Raw genomic sequence first — 27,510 nt, 5'->3', positions numbered from 1 at the left:
TTCTATATATATCCTCGTCCGCAGGAGCGGCTGTTCAACCAGCACATCGGCGCGCTGGCGCACAAGCGGCGCGACCGGCTGCGCGCGCTGCTCGACGAGCTCGGCGCGAGCTGCACGGCGCACTGGCGCGACGTGCGCAAGCAGCTCGCGCAGCACGCCGCCGCGCCCGCCTACCGCAGCGCGCAGCAGGTGCGTGCGTGTGTGTGTGGAATGTAAGCTGAGGTGGAGAGCAGGTGTACTACAGTGATAGTGGTGGGCGGGGGGAGTGTAATTCGAGAGTCAGTGGAGGAGGTGTGGGGGGGGTCACATTGAATGAAAGAAAGATGAAAAGATGGTTATTATGGCAATACGCCGCTGCTCACACATACCGACGTAGCCCACGACTTCTACTCTTGGGGACCGTGAGTGTCTACGCTAAATTTCCCCACCAAGAAAGAAGAAAAGGTGCCTTGTAATTTCAATATTGCAGCGTAAACAAATTTTTCTTACCTTATATTCATACATAAGCTAGCAAGCTTGTGTAATAAAACATCAAAAAATTAACAAAAACATTTATTGTGATTAGTATTTTTATCCAGTATATACTCTTTTCTCTCTTTTGCGCTCCCCCAAAAGTGTCCACCCCGTATATATACACATAATATATTTTCTTTTATGTTATTGAAAGGCAAACGAGCAGACGCTTTGCCTGGTTAAAAGTAAATGCGCTGCCCATAGACGTTCATAACATAGTGTTATGGGTGTTGCCTACAAAGAACAAGGCATATGATGTAAGGAGATCTAGAGGAAGAGGTAGAAAATAAATAAAGAGGCAATCCGTGGGATTATTATTATGATTTTTTTTTAAATACTTATAAACACATCTCTTAACTTAAACAATTAGTATAACACGTTATCGCGTGTCGCTCGGCAGATGGAGCGCGAGTTCCGCGACTACCAGCGCGACAAGCAGATCGGCGCGAAGGCGGCGCTGCGGCAGCTGCTGCTCGAGACGCGCTCGCTCACGCACCGCTCGCTCGCAGCCGCGCGCGCCGCGCCCGCCGCGCTCACCGCGCTGCTCGACGCGCTGCGCGACGACGCGCGGTGCGTGCCCGCTGAAATACATGCGTTTTATGACATAAAAAAAAAACTTACCCGTTCTCGAACTTATCGATTTCAAGTCCGAGGTCGTCAACACTCAGCACCGTCTCGTACATGTAAAGGTCCTTCGAGCTGGATATGACATGATTTACGATCAAAGCCGTCCTATAACATTTTTATGCCCATATATAACATGTTTTTCATAAAAAACAGTATTACGCAAAATAAAAGAATGACTAAAAATTATGACTAGGTATATATACTTGTTAAGCCAACGGCTTGTACATTTTTAGTCCTTCGAGACGGACTTACAGTGTCCGATCTATCTTTGAAATGGCGAAAAATTTATCTTAATTGTTGCAAGTGTCATTAACGACATTAAAATTTGAAAAACTCCGAGAACTTTTAGCACCGTACGAGTGCTCGTGTATTTTTTTTTTTTTTGCTTTCCTTCTAAATTTTAATCGTTAAATATGCCAATAGCTATAAAACGCGATATCCGAAGCATAATTTTAACGGTTAAATGTTATTCTAAATATTACGTTATCGGATACCCTTCATTACACAGATAGGCTGATCTAAGTGTTACGTAACGTAACAATCATTAGTCATAACTGTGATCTAAATAAACTTATATAAAAATCAAAGGTGACTGATTGACTGATCTATCAACGCACAGCCCAAACCAATGTACAAATCGGGTTGAAATTTGACATACAGATAGATGTTATCACGCAGGCATCCGCTAAGAAAGAATTCTGATACATTCTACACCCAAGGGCATGAAATAGAGAAAGTTAGTCCCGTGTAAATTTACCGAGACCAGTTAGTATATTATAAAAAAAAAATAAAAATTCCAGGTACACGGCGCTGGACCACATACCCGACGAGAGGGAGCAGATAATAATGGCGTACCTGGAGGAGCTGGAGAAGAAGGGCCCGCCGCCGCCGCCCACCGCCACCGAGCCCTCGCGCCGCGCCAAGCCCTGACCCGGTGGGTGACCGCGGACTGGCTTCTTGGCTAGATGCTATACAGAAAGCAAGAAAGAAAGAAAGAAAAACATTTATTTTGACACACACACACACACACACACACACACACGCACACAACAGATCAAAATATAAGACATAAATCAGAAAAAAAAACAAATATTAACGGCCAGTCTAAACATAAGGTTCATATGTTTAGAACTTTTGAATCGCTCTGTCTATGAAAAAAAAAATCCTATCAAAATCCCTTGTGTCATTTTAAAGACCTAAGCATACAGACATACAAACAGAGTAAAGCGGCTTTGTTTTATACTATTTAGTGATATTATGTATAATATTACTTATTCCTTATCAAATTACTTTCTTTCTTAACAATAACCAATACATATAATTATATATTTTCTCATAAATTTTTTAATTTCATAAATAATGGACTTGCCGTTTCGCAGTTTAGTTACAAAAACTAGGAAAATATAGATGCGAAAATACCTCTTTCTGTCTCTTCTTCACGCTCAAACCACTAAACCGATTTGCATGAAATTTGTTGTGGAGATGTGGAGCATGATGAGACCGGAGATAACATAGGATGGGATCCCTGAAATCTCACGCGAACAGGAACTATCATAAAATATAAGAGAATTTTATATAACTAATCTATATTCTATATATAAAATTCTCGTGTCACAATGTTAGTTATCATACCCCTCCAAAACGGCTGGACCGGTACACATGAAATTTTGTGACTATCGGGCAGGTCTGAGAATCGGCCAACGTCTATTTTTCATACCCCTAAATGATAAGAGTAAAGCACGACAGCGTTATCGGATCAGCTTATAAAAACTACTCAGATAATGATAATGAATATAGAACAGTTTTTTTTATTTTTAAATGTAATGTTGTTTTATTTTTTTCAGTCGCCATGTAAAGGTGCTGTGGTGGAGTAATGTTGCTGTGAATAGATGTCGCTAGCTATAATTTTATTAAATAAATGACGTGAATTTATTATGGCGTTTCATTTTTTAACTACCTAATCAACTTTAGTATTTAAAGCAATGAAAAATTACGTAAAATCTGGTCCGTTTCCTTTTCCTCGCCCTTCCCAATCGTCAATACTTTCCTTATCCTGTATCTCTTATAATGGGACAAACCGCATGCGCAGGATGGAGCAGTGGTTTGTCGAAAATTATTATACAAATTAATTCAGTAACCTATCGCCTGAATAGATTAATTTAACTCAATCATATTATTCATGTAAACTTTTACAAGTTTTTGTTGTGTTGGTTTTGTCACCTTGCAGTTGAGAATTAAAGGCATTTTGTGTATATACAAACTCTTATGTCGCAAGTATAAGAATGTCACTAGTCCTGAAACGATCATGCAATGCAACAATAGATCGCAAATTGTAGATAGCATGCACCGCTTTTGATAGGATACTTCATGGAAAATATATTGCTTTGTGAGTTGTGACATATATTTAATAGCGCAGGCGTTCGGTAAACCAAGCTTATTAGGTATACAAAATCATTTTGTTAAATAAGGAACAATTTCCAATTTATGGAATAGTTATTTTACACACTACTAAACAGGTCATTGCAATTCGATGGAGGTGTGTTTACAATTATTTTTAAAGAAAATCATTTTTTAACGAGAATAATAGAGTATCTGGCAAAAGGTCGACTTTTTCTTCGAGTAAATTGTCTCACATGTTAGAAGATTAATAAATGTCTTTTTTTATCGATTTTGACGCACTTAAAAAATAAACCGTCAATTCTTTCAACTGTGTACGAGTATACTTATCAGGCAACGGTAAGGTGACTTATGTTTATATATTTTTATAACTACATATATTATTTACTAAATATCTATGGAAATCTCGCTCAAGATGTTTTGTTTTGGTTTCCAAAATAACATACTTGAATCGATCATATTATCAGGATCTCACCCATCAATATATCTCGTCAGTTTCGAAATCTAGCAGGACAGATAACCGACTATCAAAGTGTAAGAAATAAAATAACAATATTACAAAAATAAACTTTATTAAATCGAACAACGAGCTAAGAAGTAGCATATTCTATGGTCATCTGATAGAACTCGAAAAGGTTTTAATGGTCCATTATATGTATATGATAAATATATGATAACATGGGGACACAATGTCCCGTAGTGTAGACACGTTTAACATCGCAACAATCAAATATTTTTCATTACATCATATTATTTTCATTATATCATGTCTATTAATTAATATCCGAAAAATATAGCAGCATGAGATATGTTGACCATGTTCCAAGGAAAACTTACGAGATCAATCAGAGACACTAAAAACTTTATTAAATAAACACTTAATTAAAAGCTAAAAGTCTAGATCTTCTGCAGACATCCTAATACGCCTGGTGGGCAGTTCCCACACTCGCACTCTGCCCTCGGTGTCGCCAGCTGCGATTCGGCACAATCTATAAATAGTTAGAAATACAAAAATATTATATATAAATCTTAAGGGATGCTAAAATCTTGAGCATGGAAGCGCGAAGAAACTTACACCTTGCTATACTGCTATTTGGGATAATTAACTTTAAAACTCCTCAGTACTTATACACAAAACTGGAATGGCTGGGACAACATAATTTGAATGTAAAAACAAGATCTGCGCTTCAAGTTATGTCAGTGCCCAGGCATAATACTACAGCGTTTAGGGGAGGCTTCCGATACAATGCCACCAAGTGCTGGAATAATATACCACCACCATTAAGAAAAATCGAAACTGTTTCTAATTTCAGATTAAAATATAAAAAAACGTTTTTGAAACATAATATTAAGCCTTGGTGAGCAAAATATCGTGATTTAATTGTAATAAAAAAAAAATTGTATAGTGCGTTTGTGTTGTATAATTCTATAATATATAATTTATCCATAATTTTATATGTACCCGTATATATATATGAATATTCATGTAAAAGTATATGTAGTAATAATGTAACTATTTAATTAGAAGAGTAGAATGAAAGGTACTGTCTGCTCCATGTGTCACAAGGGGCTGCTGAAAACCAGTGTTGTGTAAAAGCTCAGCTCTTGCATGACATTAACTGAGTCAGTCCCTTTTGTCTGTAATAAACAAGCCTCACAGTAAACTATTTTTACTTTCGTTTTTTTTTTTTTTTTTTGTTTGTTCTTTTTTGTTAGTTTTTTTTCTAGATATTAGTTATAAATTATTTATGGAGATATGTATATATTTTTTCGGTACTTAAGGTTTTTGTGTATGTGCGGTGGTGTGTGTTTATAGACAATAAATAAAAAAAAAATAAAAAAAATTTTAGCATTTAGCGACTATCTTGTGTAAATACATGTCGATTACATTATTAATGATAACTAACTTGATTCTTGATTTAACTGCAAATTATAAGAACATAGAGTATCTCTACTCGTACACAAATTATTAGTAAAGCAAAACAAAGACGAACAGCCTACCGCGATCATCTCTCGTATTCATTTCCTGTTACAAAGTCAGTCTGTTAAATTTTATCTATAATTCCTTTACTTAAAGAAACATCAACGAACCCGGCCTGATTGACAGCGACGCAAGTCACGCACGCGTCACCATTGAAGCCTTCAACTTGTACATCTTTGCCGGCAGACACGTTGTACAGTTTAAGAAGATCTCTCTCGCCTTGAGCTAGACCGAGCAATACGCAAGGCACTGTGGGTAGCCAGCACATACAGGATATGGGGTAGTCTAGGCAAAGGACCTGAAAAATTATTGCCATCATCATCAGCCCATATCGTTTCCACTGCAGGGACACAGGCACCCTATGAAGTATCAGCTCCACCAAGCTGGCTAAAGGTGGCTGTCACATGTCATTGAGTTTTTTTTCTTGGACATACCGTTTTCATGATGTTTTCCGCCATCGTTTTGAGCAGTGATGTGGATCCAAAACATGCTTTATTAAGATCTTATCATGCTAATTATTTACGACTTTTCCAAAGTAAGAAATAAATCATACCAACCTTCAAAGCGCTGCTGTGCTTAACGTCATAGACACGCAACTCCGAATCCATAGACACGGACACGAATATGTTCGGTTTTTGAACACTAAACGCTATATCAAGCACACACGTGTTGTGACCGTCTAACACGTCAATAACTGGATCGGCTAATTCATTCTGGGCTTTAATCTTGCATAGATATAGTGCTCCGCTTCTAGAACCGACTATGAAAATATCCTCTGGTATTTTGTCAGAACTCGGTCGCAACGGCGATGGCTTTATGAAGTCGAAACATGTTATGTCGGGGGTAACTTTACGAGACGCATTGACGTTGTAGCAGATTATGTTCTCAAACACTTTGAGGTTAGCGTTCACTTGCCACGCGTTGAGGGTGCCGTCACTGCCCGATGAGAACAGCACCTTATGAAAACCTTGCATTAATGGATGATTTTAACTAACATAATAGATAACAGTTGACGTGTCTATAATGCCTATTATCTCTTCCTATTCAGCTTTTAATATTTATTTATATGTATGGAACTGGCCAATAAATTTTAAAGCGGCAAAATAATAAACAAATTGCTTCCATGGCTGGATTCGAACTCATGGTTTTAGATTTACCGCCGCCACGCTTTATAGCCTTAGCTATAGCCTTCCTCAATAAATGGACAGTTATCTATGACTGAAAGAATTTTTCGAATCGGACCAGTAGTTCCTGAGGTTAGTGCGTTTAAATAAACTCTTCATTTTTATAATATCAGTATAGATAAGCCATTGTCCAATCAACAACAATGTTAGATTCTATGGCATTTTCTTAATATAACTTAAGGTGCTTAAGATATATAGATAGATGTCAATATTTCATTAATCCTACAACATTAATATTTGTCATTGAAAAAAATCAAGCTTTACCTGGTCAGCAGCGCCACGCCGTTTGCCCTTACTGTGGATCTGCATCACCAAGTATATATTTGCCAGGGGCGCATCTGCCCACTGCAGCGCGGACACTCGCCGCGAACCATGACACCCGGAAGGCGAAGCCAATTGCGTTCCTTCTTCCAAACTTCCATTCATTAGATTACATAGCACTACTTCGCCAGACGTGGTCCCATACGCCAATAGAGCAGCTACGGACGGATGGTATTTCAAAACTGTGACGCAGTTCTTCTCAGAAATGTCCAAAGAGTGGACAAACTTGTCACCGCCCGCGCGTTTCAAAGTGAACACTTTGATCAGCCCAGAATTCTGACACCAGGCTTCGTGTTGCAACTGTCCAATGGAGACAGCTAACGAATTCCCCGCGCTGCTCCACGTCAAGCCGAGTATGGAAGATTGGTGGTCACCAGAACCTATGCCATCCTGGATTTTAAGCTCCTGGAATAATTTCGCGTTTAGAACCTCCTCCTCATCGGAATCTGAGGAATTGTAAGGATAGTCTCTGTCGTTTTGATCCAATTGGTCCATCACTACTGGAACGACCTTACGCAGAAACTCGTTCAGACCGGGCGGCGGGTATTCTTTAAGAATGTCGTCCGTAAAATCGTCTGGTGAAGCGGAACATCCGATATCGTTAGAAGAATTCGTCTGGCAACCCACGCCAGCCTCGCCGAAGTTCGTTTGAGTGCTGTTGCTCATTTCAGGACGTTTTTTCGCAGCTACACTATCGAATCCTACAACTTCGCTGTCGTAGCCGCTGAGACCGGACATTTCTGCAAATGTTTTTGCACTGCCGACGCTGTTTTGTTTGTGTAGTTAGTGCGTTGCTATGGTGACGCAAGTGTTGCAAACGCGAATTTCAATTCCCCCTAATTTTATATTTACATATTTTCATCTATTTGGATAATAAAACTTTATCAAGTCTATTGCTAAAATAAATCAAGTAAACTATGAACAAACTATAAACTTCAAATTGTATCCGGGTCTTCGATATCTCGAGCATATTTTTCATATTTTTATATATTAATAATCTCCATTTTATTACTATATGAAAGAATGTTGTATTAGTTACACTAATTGTAAGTCATGAACGGCTGAGCCGATTTGGATGAATGTAGTATAGAGACAGCTTGAAACTCGAGAAGTACATAGCATATTTTTTATCCCGGGAGTCCCACGGGAACGGGATCAATGGAGGAACTACGGGAGGAAAAGACAAATAGACCCGGAGAAAACTGAAATAAGAAATCCACTGGGATATCGATCTTTTCCTTTGAGTAAGCGGCACGTTTTTAAATTTAAATAAAACAATTGTAAAAACCAACATTTCATATATTTCTTAAACATAATTAAAATTGTAAACAAATCAATAGTAACATTAATAACGGTTTACAAACTTTGTGATATATTAATAAAATTAAATAGGTGTCTTATATTTTAATATGGCGTAATATAACATATTACCTTATGTATAGTGTTAGGCATTGCAAGTTGTAAAGAAATAAGTTAAATACTATAAACGAAATATATTTCTATTTAAAGTATTCGAATCATTTTATAGCAAATAATGGTTCGTTTAATTTTTAGCACAAAATATAACTTAAAAAATAAAAGCACTTTTTCTGTAAGTTTTTGCATGTAAAGGCGGCATAATTAAAAAAAGGTAAAAAATACTGTGACGTAACGTTTTTTTTTCAATGGCATGCCACAAACTGCATTGTGCATATTTTTATAATTTTACTTTTTAATTTATTTTTTTACATTTATTAATAAATATACAGTAATTGCCAACAGTATAATTCCAATATAGTATACATAATATCTTTATAAATAATCTAAGGCATAATTTAGAATCGTTTCATTTATCTATGTATGTATATACTTTTTTTATATCTCAATTTTTTTTTCACGGCAAAGGCCGCATCTTCCAAGTGCGTGGAAAATAGTAATTCAAATTTCGAACAGGATGCCATGATACAAAAGCTCATGCCTTGTTTATTGTATTTTTTTTTTTTAATAAATTCGTAGCATGAATTCTTACGCAATGCAGTTCTCAATGTTATCGATAAGGTAATAAGGTCGATATTTGCATTTTTCCTTTATTATCTAGACGGTATACAAAATTTTGGTTGATAGCAAAAAATGAAGCAGACCATTTTTTATATATTTTAGGACAAATCCTTGGTAACAAAAAAAATATCCGGGTTTGGTTAAAGGGAGTGCGGGCATTTGTTATACAGAGTGTGCTAAAATTTTCAGTTTCATAGCATTATAATACTCTATAAATGAGAAATTTTGAAAGGATAGAAATACTATTAGTTATTACAATATTAAAACGTGCTGGACTAAATTATAAATGCAAACTTAAGTATATAAAACAAAATATATTATATTCAGTATTATATTAATACGTACAGAATAAGTGAACAAACACACATTTCTACATTTGCAAACTGCTCTTATTTAAAAATTGAACTTCTTACTTAAACCTTTTTTTTATTAATAGAATATATTGATGAATTAACAGAGTTGTTTTAATTTTGTTACCAACATATAAATATATCAAACAATTACAATATTTAAGCACTTTATAGCCTTATAAATATATTCTCTGTTACTTTTCCTTATACCGAATAAATATTAAATCACACGTGTGCTCAGTTGTTCGAATCATTAATAAAATATGAATTTTTTTTAATATTATTTTATACCGAGGCAATGTAAGATAAGATTTATTGTCATTTTAATAATTTTCTGTAATCATCCAAATAATCATATGTAATAGCGGGCAACTGAGCTGGTGGTTCGCCTGATTGTAAGCGATCACCACCGCAATACTACCATCTCATCTTATACATAGCCTCAGTATAAATTTTCTTATATGTTTAAGTTACATCGACATAATGACGTAGGTGTTTATATAAATACGATATAACTTATTTTGTTGGTTGGTTGAAATTAATCCATCCAGTCATCTCCGCCGAAATCTTCGGAGAATGACGATATTTGTGGAGCCTGGGAAAAAATTTAATAAGTATATTTTATGAACTCGCTTATCTATGGAACGTCTGAACCGATTTTATTGAGACTTTCACTCATAGACACAACATCTCTAGATAGTTAGATTTAAAATAAAGATAAATTCAACTTGATAATAATAAATAATAATATGGGTCAAATGAATAAAATGAAAAAAAATAAAATAAAAAAACTAAAAGACCTTCAAATCGTCAAAACAAATGACAATCAAATTTATTATTTTTTTGACCGCATGGAAGTCACCAGCATCTGTGTTCAATCGAATAATAACCTCTTTTTTGAAGTCGGTTGATAAAGAAGTATCTTATTCTCTATAAGAGTTATTATAATTATAAACCAATTATATAAAATAAACTCACCTCCTCAGTAGGGCTGTCACTACTGAACCCCCCGCCAAGGGCGTAACCCGCAAGACCCCCCGCGGCGAGGGCCCCGACCCCCAACCCCACAGCTGCTCCCGTGCCCAACCCCCTGCGCTGCTGCGGCGCGTATGACGGATCATAACCCTGTTTATACATAAAATACAATTAAAATAATGAATTTATGTTAAAAAAACTTACTATACGCATATTTAAAAAAAACCAAAAAAAAAAAACAGTATTATATAAACTTTCTATATAGATAAATAAGTCAATGATTTTAAGCCAGCTGCGAAACGATCCGACTATTTTTATCAATTTTTTTTCTTATTCGGTAGATATAAAGTGAACTACTTTTACACGCCTGAATCATTAGGCACTCCAGGGTATCCAGGTACCGTGACGTCTATAAGCAGTACTCTATGTGGGAGTCGAGCACACTTTGGCACGAATTGGGACAGCTCGTACACGGAAAGTACCACACAGAAGACCGACGTGAAATAGTAGCAGGTTATTGTTGCCTATTCCTCACACTTCCCAGTCCATTCCTTCTTTCCAGTCGGCTCCTCTCCTTTCTTTAAACCTTACCCCTTAAAAGCGGGCAGCGCATTCGCAGAGGCACTACCTCTGCGAATGTTCATGGGCGTTGGTGATCGGTTACCATCAGGCGAACCACCAGCTCAGTTGCCCGCTGTGAGATAAGAAAAAACTAATTCCAGTGTGGGGACAAGACAGAGCCATATAGTACATCTAGCGCCATCACTCACCCATCCTGGAATTAGTACTGCTTTAAACCGTCCCGGTAACTCCCCTGGGTAAAACGCGTCGGTTCAGCCGATGAATATTGAAATATTCGGATCGATTATGGGCTGGTTTTACTGTCACGCTGACCGTCATCTTAATCTTAATATATAAAAATCCAGTGTGATCCATGATGTATGATCCCAATGAACTCTTCACCAACTTAACCGATTTTGATAAAATTTGGAATTTTATGTGTAATTTGGTCCAACTTAAGATGTAGGATAGTTTTCATTTCTTAATATTTTTAATTATTACTCAGCGACAGCAACGCGTGGCCTGGTATGCTAGTATGATACAATTGTCTGCGCATTATTCATCAGCACAGCTCGAAATGGTGACGGAAAACATCGCGAAGAAACTGGCATGTCAAAGAAACATAATGCCCCAGCAGTGGGCACATATATGGGCTGATGATGATGATGATGATGATGATGATGATTTATATTTTTAGGGGATCTATTATGGTCGTGATATAGCCGCCGCATTCCTATATTAATAATTATTTGACTACAATTATAATATGTATGGAAAGAGAATACTTACAGCTCCAGCTGGCATCCCACTGACCTGGTATCCTGAAGTAAAAAAACCATATATTAAAAATTACCCACACTTATATTTCAACTAAGAACTAGCAGTTGGAGGGCAGAGCCAGTTACTATCCCATATGGATAGCAGAATATGGTGGTTAAATAACCTCATGGATGGGTAGCAGATGGCACGAATTTAACATTTGAATACAGACATAAAAATATCGAAATTAGCCAGCTATTTAACAAGAAACTGTATGTTATTCAAAATTATTTATAGTTTCAGAATATATTCCTGATATAATATAATGACAGTTATTTTTAAGAAAACCTAAACCGCCTCTCAAATAAAAAAAAGGATCATTAAGATCGGTTCACCCAGTAAAACGTTGTGAGCTAACAAACGCAAACCAAAAAATACAGTTGAAATGAGAACCTCCCTTTCTTGAAGTCGGTTAAAATTTAAAATTTTCCCGTGGCTACTAGCGCCCATTTAAACGACATTCCAAAGTTAAGTTATTCATACAAAATCATTTTCAGGTCCCTGATCTCTCCCTTTTATCCATAAAGGACAGGGACTTTTTTATTTGTTTAATTATTCACACCAAATCACTCACGTCACATAATTACAGGATCCTTTATAAAAAAAGGACAACAAAAATAAAAACTATTTCATAAAAAGAAAAAAACCTTTGCTTAGCTTTTTAGCTTTATAAATAATATTGAATTAGCCTATTAGAGTAAGAGCTGTTTCTTGAGATGTATAAAATATTTATTTATTTATTACATTAAGGATCACCAATATGATATACACGGGTAACATAGCTGAAAAGTTTTATAATGTTACAAAAAGACAATGCTGTCATAATTATAGGCACTACTACTAATAAAAATAACATTTCACAGCCTGCAGCTAACAGCTATTTAAGTACAAACAAAATTTTGTCTTAACTATATTTTACACAAAAAGAATAATAATAATTTAAAAATATGGCAACATATTCGGTTGGCGCTAATCGCAGGAACTACCGCGCCGATTTAGATGAAATTCGGTATCAGAGATCGTTTGAGACTCAAGAAATGACATAAAAATAATGGAGGAGGAATTTTTATAACGGAAATCCCAAGGGAACTGGAACCGTGTTAAAAACGCCCCGGGACATGTTTCTATGACAACACGGGCAAGGCCGGGAGCAGAAAGCTAGTAACTAAATATCATTATAGCGAAGCAGAATCCAACACAGTATGAAGGTAAGGACGATTCTATATATTATATAACTGTCTTTAATATATGTGCATTACTCTCTTTTTAATATAATAAAATAAAACAACTTTCTTCGCATTATATTTTTTATTTAACCATAAAAATATATAAGTTCACAATCAAAGCACAACAACACATAACGTGTGACCTAAGCAGGGGATAACAAAGCCTAATCTAGACAATAATTATATAAAATCATACAGGCCCTATTTCAAAATTTCACAAGACTTCGAAAAGTAATGCCGTTTCGCTCACTCATTTCGCATAACTGTATACTACGATTGTCCGTCTCTTTCTATTTTTATAGACCTATCATATATTCATTTGTGATGACGTTCAATTTAAAATTGAAAAATAGGAGCGCGACTGCACAAGGAAACGGCCAATAAGAACGAATAATGATTTACGCGCGCAAAAATGGTTATTCGAATAGAAAAAAATAAGCGCCATTTAATTTTAAAACATACTATTTATTTATATTATATTAGTTAGATGTAAAACAAATAAAATTAATATCAAATCTTCCGAAATAAATAGAGTAGGGCAAACATGAAATATTTAACAAAATATATATAATCGACACTACAGTGAGAGTATGATAAAAATATATTTTTGTAGCAAAAAATACAATATTTATTATTCACAATTTTAAAAATAGAAGAAAAACCATAAATATATAGAAGTCGACGTATTTATTTATAACAAATGCAAGCGCTTGTACATCAATCATTATTTATATTAGTGCTGCCAGTGAAAAAAATAGAACAATTAAATGACAACAGAACCTTAAAACACTATTTTTGGTCAAATTTAACATTCTTAAAATAATTTTCACAGATCGTCAACCAACTAGCAACACGTGCAAAAAGCCTTCTAGGGCGATAATTAAAAAAAGAAATCCAAATATCATAAAAAAATAAAATGTATCCAAAAGTGCTCATAAATACGAGAAGTACGCTTAAAATTAACTCTTTGATAACCACCAACATTACAAGGCACCTGAAATAAAAAGAAAAACAATGATTTATTTATTTTAAAGACACCTATATTATCACCAGTTAAACAAGTTTATAAAACATTTATTTGAATGCGCTAACCCCAGGAGATGATGAACCAATACAAAAATTCTTTCACCGCGAGATATGTGTCTAATCCTATACTGCTAGGCTATATATATGTGTCACCGTAAGATTATAAAAGGTAACTTTCAAATATCTAATTATCACGGTTCGTGAGATACAGTTTAGTGACAGACGAACGGACAGAGCCAGACAAACAACGAAAACTCAGCGTCCCGTTTTATCCCTTCAGCGCGGAAACCTAAAAATGGAAAAAGGACTTGTAGGAAACACGGTAGCATGCTACTATTTCACGCCGCTCTACTGTGGGGGTGTGATACTTCCCCGGTGCGAGCTGGCCCCATCCGTGCCGACGTGTGCTCGACTCTCACATTAGAAAATCTTGTACTGATCTCAAATAATTAGGGTGTATCTCCTTTATTGAAGTGCTCTGGTTATTTCGAAGCCAACAGGGCTTGGAAATAACCAACTAAATTGAAAATAACAAGCTAAACCGACCAATAAGGAACAGCTGGCAATTTTATGGCTAACCAAAATCAGACAGTTGGGGGAACTGTGTCGTTTCGTTCTCAATGTAACGGTTGGCCATGGACAGTATATAAAGTAACAAATGTTACATTTTTTTATGTCATCGTCGGCAATGAAGCTGGTGGGTCGCCTGATGGTAAGCGCTTCCACCGTCCATGGATATTTGTAAGGTCGATTGCAGTCCTTACGCAAATAGATTGCCGTCTTTAAATTGGACAGAGATTAAGAAAGGATTGACGAGAGGTAAAAGAAAGGACTGGGAGGGGTAAGGAAGAGGATATAGGCCTTCGCCACATTGTAAAAGGTTTGTTATAGATTACAATTTTGCGTAAGTTCATAATATCGCGAGTTATTTTTAAAACTAACGGTGTTTATAATCTTACGGTGACCTGTATACTACGAGCGAAGCCGAGGTGGGCTGCTAGTATACAATACTTCTAAATATTCGTCATCATCAGCCCATATATGTTCCCTACTGCTAGGACACAGGCCTCCTATGAGGGTTAAGGCCATAATCCACCACGCTGGCCAAGTGCGGGTTCTAAATATTAACACAACCTAAAAACTAAGGAAACTAAAAATAAAATAGAGATATACTGATTAAAGAAAAATGTTTCGGAACGTCAGAACGTCTGATTTTTTTATTTGTGATCATTCTCCATGTCAGCCTGGAGGGCTACTGCATCTTAGCACGGACGCTTGGGTGAACTGAGGGTTCAACCTGGTAGCGACACGCTCAAGGGCTTCTCTTTCCCAGGGACCGCGAACCTCGGCTTGGGCTGTCGCATGAATGGAGGCCGAGAGCCGTACTCGGTCGGACAAGAATCCTGACTAGCGCATGATATTATAATCGCTATGTCCGGGTGCCTTTTAACCTCACCTCCAAAGCTCATAACCGATTTTGATGCAATTTGAAACTTAGACAGACCGGACCTCGGAAAAGGTCTAATTCCGGTCCAGGCAACGATATTAATGCGACGATGCGATAATTTACCATGCATATATATGCTGCTGCCGTTTTGTAGTGCTTAGTAGTAGTAATAAGTATGTAGTAGTGTAGTAGTAATAAGTATGTAGTAGTGTAGTAGTAATAAGTATGTAAAGAATATCACTTTATTAGGTTCGTTCATTCCTTTATTATTTTATTATCTACGGATCTCTAATAGATGTCATGTGTTACTGTCTTATGAATAAGTCAATTTTAATAGTATTTTCTTGTGTTTGATTTTACGCGCGTATTATACATTTAATTTAGAAATTAGAGACTCTTAAACGGATTTTAAACGCGATTTATTCATGTTAATTGCATACATGTGTGCGTGCGTGCGTATATAAACATTAAAGCCTCGTGTTCACGGCAACGATGTGTTGCGCAACAGCTGATCAACAATGTTCTTTGCTATAATTTTAATTCTAAAGTACCAAATACATCTTGTAACTGACTAAGTACCTGTATCGACCGCAACTCTATAGACGTCGCTAGTAGAAGCCTGCAATGGAAGAAAAAAAGTAAATAAAAATAACGTTCCAAACAAAAAAATAAATAAAAACAACAACAAAAAAAAAACATGCAGATCACGCCACGGGAAGCGAAAATAAATTAAAAAGAACGCCATCTATCGACAAAGTAGGAAAATAGAATTGTTAATAAAATTAGTACAGATTTACAGTGATATCCGAAACGAATAAATAAGATGATGATTTACATAAATAAATATAAATAAAAGTGAAGACCACATAAAATAAAAAATAATAAGCCATCACCGAAACCGAAAATTAAATATACTGAAAATTTTAAATTCATTGGTAACTTACCCTTAACATAAATCACTCACGATTTTCATATAAAAAAACATTCAATATGTTTAAAAATTTCCTTGGGTTTTCATTAAAACGTGATAGCGTTTATAGACGGTATTTTTTTTATAAGAATTTTTTATTTCAATTTAAGAATCATCAAGAAAGGTCTTTGCATTTTGTTTGCGGCATTGCACCCACAGCGCGTACGAACAAACGCAATAGTAACGTTTGTGGAAACCAGGGTGGGGGGAGGAGTCATTTAATACGTATTGCACGCAAAATCTCCACGGCGGTAATAACGTCAAAACTCTTAAGAAATTGTAGTAGTCACTACTTACTTAGTAACTTAGTCAAGTGAAAAATTATACTACTACTATACTACTAAACTATTTCTATTGTAGTTCTATATCTAACTATATTTGTTCAACTTTTCACTCGCAGCTAAATGATTTAAAAATTATTACTACTAATTTAAACTTATATGTTATGTCCAAAAAAATGTCCGTACAAAAGATAGGTAGCGCTGTGTGATAGAGTGAGGGGGGGGGGGAGAAGCCCGCCTGTTGCTGCTGTATGATGTAAGAGAGAAACGGTCACCGTAACGCGTTACGTAAAAAAGCCAGTTTACTCAATCATAAGAAGTTCAATTTCAATTAAAAAACTCTACGAATATATGTTTACGCTGCTCAATCAAAATTAATAGCAAACAGAGTTCTTGTTGTGAAACAATGGGGTTATTGTAACACAGGAAAATATTTTTTCGTGTTCCGATAAAAAGCATTATTACATTCTTTCTATCTCATGATAGTTATAGTTATTAAACCTCGCAATTTATCGTAAAAAAAAAAAAATTGTCCCACAACACTGTATCAACAATGGCGCTCAAAACTTCGTATGAACGTTGAGAACGTATGAACACGCGTCATCAACACTGCAACACGCAATGTTGCCAGCAGTAGCGTAGCATGATGGTGCAACTTTGTCAAACAAATGTTTATCACAAATAGCACCTTGAGAGCCCCTGTTATTGTTTATAATAAAATGCAGTTTAAAAAACTGAAACACGCTTTAATGACAGAATCAGCATAAATTGTCTCACTTTTTTTTATATATAATAGACAGACGTTTGAACGCTATCCTACCTGATGTTAAGCAGGGATGCGATCTATGAATGGGCACGCCTGCCTAGGAGAAGCCTACTATGGACTTGAAGAGTTGTAAATTGTAGTGATCCGGGAACACCGACGGTGGAAGAGTTCCATTTCCTTCGCGGTTCGGATAGGGAATGAATCGCATAACGCTGTGTGAAAGATATGAAGTATACGCAAGGAAATTATGGAATCCCGGCGTGTTAAGCGTATGTACACAAAATATTTTCTACTTAAAATACTAAATATCTTGTAATAATTATGTATATTAAAACACAACAAATCTCAATAGCACACATGATTACGCTGAAATGTATGTCAGTTTGTTTAAAAACGCTAATCTCGAGAACATTTTTTTTTAAACTACTTTCCATTTTTTTCGTGTTCGATAGTCCATTTATATAGTACGACCCATCTCTACTCCTATTTGATGTTAGCCTTCCAGCTAGCATATGGATTAATATGTTTAACACAGTAAAATTGTAAACACCGTTGGATAAGAAGTTTTTAAAGAATAGAAAAATGGATCACTAGGCGGGATTCGAACCCGAGTCTTTTTTGCCATACCGTAGCAACGCCTAGCCTCTCGGCCACCCGTGATCCCGCCACAGTAATCGAATCTCTTCTACTCTTTCGGTTTCATGTGCCTAAGGGGCACCCCACGCCATCTATTGAGATGATTAAGAACCATCACAACCAATCATATCCTACATATATTATAAATCCTACTAATATTATAAATGCGAAAGTTTGTAAGGATGTGTGTGTGTTTGTTACGCTTTCTCGAAAAAACTACTGAACCGATTGCAATGAAATTTGGTACGTAGACAGCTGGACAAGTGGAATAACATATAGGCAACTTTTTATCCCTATACTCCTACGGGATACGGACTTACGCGGGTGAAACCGCGGGGTGCAGTTTGTATGAAATATTATTTTAATGATTACAATATTGTATCGATGGAACACGACCTTTCTTGAGTTTATATATTACTCTTATAGCATTCAAATGCTTCATAAATGATAATTATAAAAAAAAAATATATATATATATATATATATATATATATATATATATATATATATATATATATATATATATATATATATATATATATATATATATATATATATATATATATATATATATATATATATATATATATATATATATGTATTAGGACGTGATCCCGTCACGGATGGCATACTGTAGTATGGCAAAAAGACGCGCATTCGAATCCCGTCTCGGGATCAGAATTGAACTTTACAGCGGTATATAATATTTATATCTTCCTTACATAGTATAAAGCAAAGTCGCTTTTCGCGTCTGTCTGTATGTTTTCTTAGATCTTGGAAACTACACAACAGATCTTGATGCAGTTTTTTTTTATTAGATAGAGTGATTCAAGAGGAAGGTTTTAAAGTATAATAACATGCTTAATATATTAGAAAACCACTATTAATTTCAAGATTTCTACTGTGAAGTCGAAAAAAGAACATTTTTTGGCGCTTACATTGGAAACGCTGGCTGAACTATACGTGGTAGATCAAAATAATGTTCTATAATATTGTACACTTAAAAAGGTCTATAAAAAAGTTTCCTTATCTAATTAAGTACCTTTAATAAATTTTATAATTCAAATAAAATAATATAGCCCTTTACAGTATGTAATTTAATTGAATATTTTAAAAGATATTACAGATTTAAAATGTAGAGACAACGCGGTTGCGGCGATACCGAACGGCCGGCGGCGGCGGGGTGGGGCGGGACGCGGTATGGGCACGGGAAATATTGAAAAATGTACATTTAATTTTGCATATTTTAAAAAACAACAAAACATAACAAATGTCAATGTCATTCACAGCCATAGATTATATGGCTAAGACGGTACGAAGTTCGCCGGGTCAGCTTGTAATATATATAAATCACGTGTCACGTTGTTTGTCCGTGATGAACTCCCAAACTACTCAATCGATTTTAATCAAATTTGCACACCATGTGCAGTTCGATCCAACTTAAAAGATAGCATAGTTTATATTATTTCAATTAGGATAAATGACTCCCCGGGCGGAGCCGGGGCGGTCAGCTAGTTTATATGCAGGTATATATTATATCGATTTATTACTTTTCTAGTAGTCAAAAATCTATATCGAAAAAATCACTTAATATAATAATATAAGCAAACCTTTTCTATAGAGTTAGTAATATTAGAAAAACAGTTAGTAAAAACTACCCCCATGCTATTTAATTTTTTTTTTCTTAAACTACATACAAAATATATTATTTTATAAATAAACTCACTAATTATTAATCGTCGCCAACTAAACTTACATACTTTTTATATTATCTACATTTTCAACCGACTTCAAAAAAAGAGGTTATTTGTATTTTTTTTTTTTGACTTTATTATCTACACCTTTCGACATGGTGAACCGATTTTGATGATCCTTTCTTTATTTGAAAGCTGGTGCCTCCCGTGTTGTCCCATATAAATTTAGTCTAGTTCTAATACATGGAAGGCGTTTTTGTCAAACTACATAATTATTTATAAGCCGATAGAATCCATTTCAAATTTTTGGCATATCCATAGACAAAGAAGTCCTTCAGAATATCTCAAAAGAATTTTTAACCGACTGCGACAGAAGGAGGTTAATGTTGTTCAAGCGTATATATCTATGTATACTTTTGAATAACATAAACGGTTATTTTTGATAAAAGTATTGAACTTATTTGCTCGACTGCGCCAAAAGCGATTTTGTTTTTAAGCCGCGATAAGCGGCTGGACCAACTGACTGTACATTTAATTGGCGACATAATTAAAATCATGCAAACCCATATAAATACAATGATATTTTTATACAATAACTAATATTTACATATCTACAATACTTTTTTCGAAATTTTTCTTAGAAAATATCTGAAGACCTTTATGACGAGTATACATTGTGACGTGACGATAAGAAATACCCGCAGTTTTATTTAGGCGGTAGATTTAGAAATAATATTCAGGAAGGTCTCTTTATTTTTCGTCATTTTTTCTGAAGGTTATATCCTACTATCTTACTTCCTACTAATATTATAAATGCGAAAGTTTGTAAGGATCTGTGTGTCTCTGTCACCTAAAAACTATTGAACCGATTGCAATGAAATTTGGTATGTAGACAGCTGGACAACTGGAATAACATATAGGCAACTTTTTATCCCGATATTCCAACGGGATACGGACTTACGCGGGTGAAACGGCGGGGCGCAGCTAGTCTTTTATATCAGTACTTGGCCGTGGTACATATACGGGCTATGTCACTCGGTGAAGTTACAGCTTTCTAATGGTGAAAGAATTTTTACCGAAAAAGGTCCAGTGGTTTTTGTGTGAAAACGTTACGAACATACTGACATACAAACATTTCCTCTTTATTATATTACTGTAGATCACTACATAGTATAAAGCAAAGTCGCTTCCCCCGTCTGTCCTTATGTATGTATTTATGTATGCATGTTTAGATCTTTAAAACCACGTAACGGATTTTGAAGTTTCTTTTTAATATATAATTAATGATTCATAAGAAAGATTTACATGTACGTATATCTATTAATAGTCCGAATTAAACGCGTGCCAAGCCACGGGCAACAGCTAGTATCTATAAAGGTTATTTATATTTATTCTATTTAAGGAAAATATCGTCACGACATAATGTATACGGTAAGTTACTATAAGGTTTTTGCTTCTTATATACAGGTGAAAATTTTTAACCATTTGTGAAGGTGTGGTGTGCATGCATGACATATACATCTACATTCATGCATGCATGACACATATATGTGCATTCATGCATGCATGACACATTTATGTGCATTCATGCATGCATGACATATCTATGTGCATTCATGCATACATGACACGTGCCCATCATGCATGCATGACATGTATATGGACATTTATGCATTCATGTCATGCTTACATACTTCCCACGTTATGCTTCATGCATGCATGCTTATCACGTGGTCGAATTAGAACACGTTTAAAATTAGAATTGAAATTAATTCAATGAAATAGTGAAAAAAATGCACGTCTACCACTAGTAAGTACTACTCACTTATTTGATGTGCTATAAATTATTTTTTTTTACATTTTTATTTATTTTTTAAAACGCACATTTTAGCATACGTTTCTAGAACTGTTCCTTCATTTTTATATTATATTGGTTATTGTATTTACCGGCATTTCCACTTACAAAACATTGACACGGATAGCAGACCGTAATTAAAAAAAAAAAATGGGTAAAAATTTTCACATCACATATTATACAAATACTATTTATATTAATTTTTTTTTTTCACTTACCCTGCGGGGCCCCATAGCCCGGTGCCCCGTACGCCGGCGGAGCCCCGTAGGCCCCGTATGCTGGGGGCTCGGACTAAAAAAAAAGACATTCATTAAATTAATTAACAATATGTTTTTAACGATTATGTATCATTCAGTCTCTTTTGAATCTCGATAAGTCAAGTGAATTTTTATTATTGTAATATTTTTTCCGTTATTCGTATATACATACATACTTGCGGCCCTCCTTTGCTTGTTGTACATATGTCTCTCACTCAATTTAAATTCGATTGAATTAAATCGCCCCAGTAGTATCCGAGCTAAAGGTGTTCAAACAAACAAACAAACTCTTTAGCTTTTTTGTTATTTATATCTTACTAGCTGGGCCCCGCGGTTTCAACCGCGTATGGCCGTATCCCGTAGAAATATCGGGATATAAAGTTGCCTATATGTTAATATAGTTGCCCAGCTGTCTACGTACCAAACTTCATTGCAATCGGTTCAGTAGTTTTTGCGTGAAAGAGCAACAAACACACACACATCCTTACAAACTTTCAAACTTACATTTATAATATTAGTAGGATAAGGCATGCACAGGACACCTCATCAGCTGCCGTTGCCATGAGATATCCGGGTCAAAACCTTACCCATATCGTTTGTTAGGTCTCGAGCTATCTTGCTACCAAAATGTCATTCAAAATGGTTCAGTTAGTAGTTAGTAGTCTGTTCAAGTAGTGGCCTTAAAGAGACAGACAGAGAGACGGGAGCTAATTTCGCATTTGAAAATAATTGTATAATTGTATCATGTATTTTTTTTTTCTTTACTAATATTATAAAGCTGAATAGTTTGTTTGTTTGTTTGAACGCGCTTATCTCAGGAACTGCTCGTCAGATTTGAAAAATTATTTCAGTGTTAGATAGCCCATTTATTGAGGAAGGCTATAGGCTACATTATATATACCATGGGCAACGCCGGGGCGGACCGCTAGTTTATAATATCAGTAAAGATAGTAGGGATAGCAGGTAAAGTACATATTGTAGGGATAGTCATGATAGTAGATATAGCAGGGATTGTAAGGATAGTAAGGATAGCAAGGATTAGGATAATCCCGATGGTAATACAGGGATAGTAGAGATAGCAGGTAAAGTAAGGAGAGTAGGGACAGTTATGATAGTAGGGATACTAGGGATAGACAGGATAGCAGGGCTTAGGATTATCCCGATGGTAACACAGGGATAGTAGAGATAGCAGGTAAAGTAAGGAGAGTAGGGACAGTTATGATAGTAGGGATACTGGGGATAGTCAGGATAGCAGGGATTAGTATTATCTCGATGGTAACACAGAGACAGTAGAGATAGCAAGTAAAGTAAGAAGAGTAGGGACAGTTATGACAGTAGGAATACTAGGGATAGTCAGGATAGCGGGGATTAGGATTATCCCGATGGTAATACAACCGGCTCTCACCATGTACATCTGCGTGGGCGGCGGCTGGGCGCCCTCGAAGCCGATGAAGTTCATCATCACGTCGCCGTCTATCGTCAGGTGGCTAATGCGCTGGAACGGCAGCCGGTGCGGGAACTCGCAGAAGTGGACGCCGTTCAACGCCACCTGGATGATGCACATATATACTATATGTATATAATTATATATAACTAGCTGCACCCCGCGCTTTCACTCGCGCGAGTCCGTATCCCGTAGGAATATCGGGATAAATAGTTGCCTATGTGTTATTTCAGTTGTCCAGCTGTCTATGTACCAAATTTCATTGCAATCGGTTCAGAAGCTTTTGCGTGAAAGAGTAACAAACACACACACATCCTTACAAACTTTCGCATTTATAATATTAATAGGATAGGATTATCACTTCGTATTATTTGTGTGTGCTTCATCCGTTGCCTGGTGGTTGCTTGGTAGAGATGACTTTGAGATAAAAGTCCGCAATTTGTACGATTTTTCTTTAATGTGTTAAGAGTCTTTCTTCCATAATTTCTTTATGATAAATTGTACATTGTGAATAAATAAATGTTTGTTATAATGTAATAGTTTTTTTTTTATTGATTCGAAGATTGAATGGAACCAATGCATAAAATGTATATAGATTCTGATCCTCTTTTTTTATTAATATTATTAATACATCAAGTGAAGCGGTACCTGAGTCTCTAAGTAAATTTCATCATAAAATTACAGCTCAGGGTGTGGATCATGACGCGCCCGAACCGACCCCCACCCTCCCCCCGTCGTCTCCATCCGACACTCACCTTCAAAGACTGAGGCTCGCAGAGCACGAGCGCCTCGAAGGACTCGCCGCGCACCAGCGGCATGCCCCCGTTGGTCTCCTCCATGCCCCAGTTCATGCTCGTCAAGTGATTGCGGACTATGCACATTTCGACGAAACGGAAGTTCAGGTGTAGGGCTATGTCGTCGCGGGGGTCCGTGTTCGGCCCGCATTGGAGGTTGATCGCGAACCTAGAGAGAACTATGCATGTAATAAACGAGTAACCAGACCAATACCATTTCTGCACACTATATATTTTTGTAAATATGATTGTTATACTATATGTTTCTTTTAAATACCCCCAAAAAAAAGATCATTGATAGGTGTTTAAAAATTAAATACAGATTTCTATTTAGGTTTATTGCTAGAATAATACTAGATGACTAGCTGTCCCGCCGAACTTCGCAACGCCACAGAATATTGTTTCGACATATTTTCCTTACCGTTCTCACCTTTTACACCTTCCCCAGACCTCCACGGACATATCAAGACCAAAATAAGATAAATCCGTTCAGCCGTTCTCGAGTTTTTATTTTTATATATATATGATATATAGTTTTATACGACTCGAAAGCTAGCCCTAATACTCGTATAAGCCCTGAGTAAGACTACATACTAAATAGAAATTAATAACTACGTGTAGGACAACTTTGTCTGTTTTTCAGGATATATGAGTTGTCTTCTCGAATGTTCTTTGATGATGATTAACTATAGCTTACTCACCTTTGTGCGCCTGGTGGTATGTTACCCTGGAATCTGATCATACGGCCTGGGTACATGCCCCCCGGGATCGGTTGCACGCATGGCACCACCTGGAAATGAAAGGGTGACTATTAGACCTAAATAAAACACAACTAGGTAATTTTCAAACTAATACAGTTGGTATAAAATTATGCTCTCAAGATGAATGTTACTCATAGTTGATTTATACAATTAGACTTCTTTTAAACAGAAACTAGCTGCGCCCCGCGGTTTCATCCGCGTAAGTCCGTATCCCGCAGGAATATCGAAATAAAAAGTTGCCTATATGTTATTCCAGTTGTCCAGCTGTCTACGTACCAAATTTAATTGCAATTGGTTCAGTAGTTTTTGCGTGAAAGAGCAACAAACTCACACACATCCTTACAAAATATTGCATTTATAATATTAGTAGGAAGTAGGATAATATTAGTAGGAAGCACAAGTTTCGATCAACATAATATAGTAAAGGTGTTTCCGATGATATACTTCCTAAATCATTTTGAATTAGGGTACGGATTAAATTCATCTAAGATTAAATGCAGTTTTATGGTGCAGTGCATACTGACCCTTCTTTTTTCCAAAGAGAGAACTAAACAATTTATATAGAGCATAGAGTATAGACCAATAAATGAAATTGGCGGGTCTGTTTGTACATAATATGAAATTAACCGCTTCTCACTAAATTCACATGGATTTATATGTTAGGGTAATAGCCAGTAATTATAGATAATTACCGATTGCTTTCATGTACCGTAACATATATACGGTACCAACAATTCCGAAAAACAAAATTTATTTTTAGAATTTCTGTCCGTTTGTCTGTTTGTGCCGATTAATATCTGGAACGGCTGGGTCGATTTCGACGGGGTTTTCACAAATAGATGACATATTAATACTATTAATGAATAAATAAACATATTTTTAAAACCAATATTCCACGGGAACATTGGTATAAATCATCTAGTAGTAATTGATCATCACCAACACAAAGAAAATTCTGTGTGCATGTGTGTGTGTGTGTGTGTGTATATAAATAATCCACATGCTTTTGTTACTAACAAAAGCATGTGGATTTTTTTATATGTGATTTTTTTTTACCTCCTATGAATTTTTACTATTATCGTAGTTTGATGATTCATTCTGTACTCATATTGTATGGAGAATTTTTTATATGGAATTTTAATGTATTTTTTGCTTTGCGAGACCTGTCCTCGTCCCGCGCCCGTGTAAATATTTTAACAATATAAATTGCGTGTACACGTCATCACGTCATGCGCAGATAATGTAACAGATATATATACAATAAAATTAATTTGTCCAGTCATTTCTTAGGGATTACATAGCAAACACAAAAACAAACATTGTAAACTAAATGAAAATATAAAAATCCCCTACCACGATATGTGTAGTATTTTAAAAAAGTAGTATTTTACTTTTCAAAATCGGTCCGTCCGTTTCAGAGCTAACGATGCCATAAATAGACAATCACACACAGACAGACTAGGCCAAGGTTATTCCAGCTATATGTAACATAATGCAATGGTACATATATTCATTCATACATACGTAATGTATGAATACATTTTTCATCCAGCTGGACAAAATTAAGCGATCCAGGCACATTTGACCTCGACGCAATCGTCCCCAATTAATACGAAATATGCGTCATGCGCCAATCTAGTATCCCCATGAGAATCGCATTCCGCCGCTTCCAGACAGGAAGTTCCTAGTCCCAAGTGTACCTAACTATCGATTCCTCCATTGAAGATTTAAGGGTTCTAAATATGAAGGAATAATTTAATTGAGAAGAGTCCCTACAATGGGAATAAAAGACCTAGGAAAATCCTAGTCCCAATGCTACTATCCTATCCTACTAATATTATAAATGCGAAAGTTTGTAAAGATGTGTGTGTGTGTTTGTTGCTCTTTCACGCAAAAACTACTAAACCGATTGCAATGAAATTTGGTACGTAGATAACTGAAACACTGGAATAACATAAAGGCAACTTCTTATGCCGATATTCCTACGGGATACGGACTTATACGCGGGTGAAACCGCGGGGCGCAGCTAGTCGTATCTAACTGTCTATTCCTCCATTGAAAAACTACCCAGGGGTTCCAAATAAGCAATAATTTTTTCATTGAGAAGCCGTACCCACATACGAGGCCTGTGTCCTTGCAATGATTATGATTATGATACTGTTGACAATGATGATGATGTCGATGATCTAGGGTTTCGAACGACCCCGCAAGCGGAATCTAGGGCAAATAGACTTTACGCACACAGTTGTGCACGTACGCAAATTTGTCCGCTGGTTGTGTGGAATTTAAATCGTCGGCTATACAGTTTCACACTAGACATGCAAAAATAAAAATAGATCTCTCGATCCGCGAAATATCTACGTCACGACTGATGCAAACGGTGTATAATCAAATGACTATAGAAATCGATTCGACGTTGTTCCTTACCAGTTGCGGTCGGCGGGCCTAGCCCAATGGCAAACGCATATATTAATTTTCCATAAATATTTACGACTTATAGTAGAATATAAAAATAAAAAAAAAATAAAAAATAAAAAAGAGTTTATTTTCTCACAACATTTAAGTACATAAGTTTAGTTTACACATAT

The 27,510-nt window shown here is 36.0% G+C and overlaps 3 protein-coding genes across 3 annotated transcripts in view; 1 reads left to right on the top strand and 2 right to left on the bottom strand.

Annotated features, from left to right (window-relative positions):
* Positions 1-3,072, top strand: part of LOC119838870 (transcription elongation regulator 1-like) — a 35,718-nt gene extending 32,646 nt beyond the window's left edge. Inside the window, exons 21-24 of the mRNA XM_038365013.1 lie at positions 25-189; positions 914-1,083; positions 1,941-2,074; positions 2,985-3,072. Of these exons, the coding sequence (XP_038220941.1) occupies positions 25-189; positions 914-1,083; positions 1,941-2,070 (465 nt within the window). The 3' untranslated portion in view covers positions 2,071-2,074; positions 2,985-3,072. The remainder of the gene's footprint in view (positions 1-24; positions 190-913; positions 1,084-1,940; positions 2,075-2,984) is intronic.
* A 1,040-nt stretch (positions 3,073-4,112) lies between these two features.
* On the bottom strand, positions 4,113-7,761 carry LOC119838930 (cytoplasmic dynein 2 intermediate chain 2-like). The gene is made up of 4 exons (XM_038365075.1): positions 6,967-7,761; positions 6,076-6,474; positions 5,629-5,816; positions 4,113-4,526 (listed from the first exon to the last, which is right to left on the bottom strand). Exons 1-4 carry the CDS (start codon positions 7,759-7,761, stop codon positions 4,427-4,429), a joined length of 1,482 nt encoding a protein of 493 aa, XP_038221003.1. The 3' UTR covers positions 4,113-4,426.
* A 2,113-nt stretch (positions 7,762-9,874) lies between these two features.
* The window catches only part of LOC119838911 (galectin-4-like), a 22,481-nt gene continuing 4,845 nt past the window's right edge, over positions 9,875-27,510 (bottom strand). Inside the window, exons 2-8 of the mRNA XM_038365053.1 lie at positions 24,863-24,951; positions 24,123-24,330; positions 23,329-23,472; positions 21,885-21,957; positions 11,736-11,767; positions 10,389-10,535; positions 9,875-10,005 (exon numbers count right to left, since the gene is read on the bottom strand). Coding sequence (XP_038220981.1) covers positions 9,949-10,005; positions 10,389-10,535; positions 11,736-11,767; positions 21,885-21,957; positions 23,329-23,472; positions 24,123-24,330; positions 24,863-24,951 — 750 coding nt within the window. The 3' untranslated portion in view covers positions 9,875-9,948. The remainder of the gene's footprint in view (positions 10,006-10,388; positions 10,536-11,735; positions 11,768-21,884; positions 21,958-23,328; positions 23,473-24,122; positions 24,331-24,862; positions 24,952-27,510) is intronic.

Source organism: Zerene cesonia, unplaced genomic scaffold (genome assembly GCF_012273895.1).
Source record: "Zerene cesonia ecotype Mississippi unplaced genomic scaffold, Zerene_cesonia_1.1 Zces_u006, whole genome shotgun sequence".
Taxonomy (NCBI): domain Eukaryota; kingdom Metazoa; phylum Arthropoda; class Insecta; order Lepidoptera; family Pieridae; genus Zerene; species Zerene cesonia.
The sequence above is the reverse complement of the archived record's forward strand: the minus strand, read 5'-3'. Positions and strand labels throughout refer to the sequence as shown.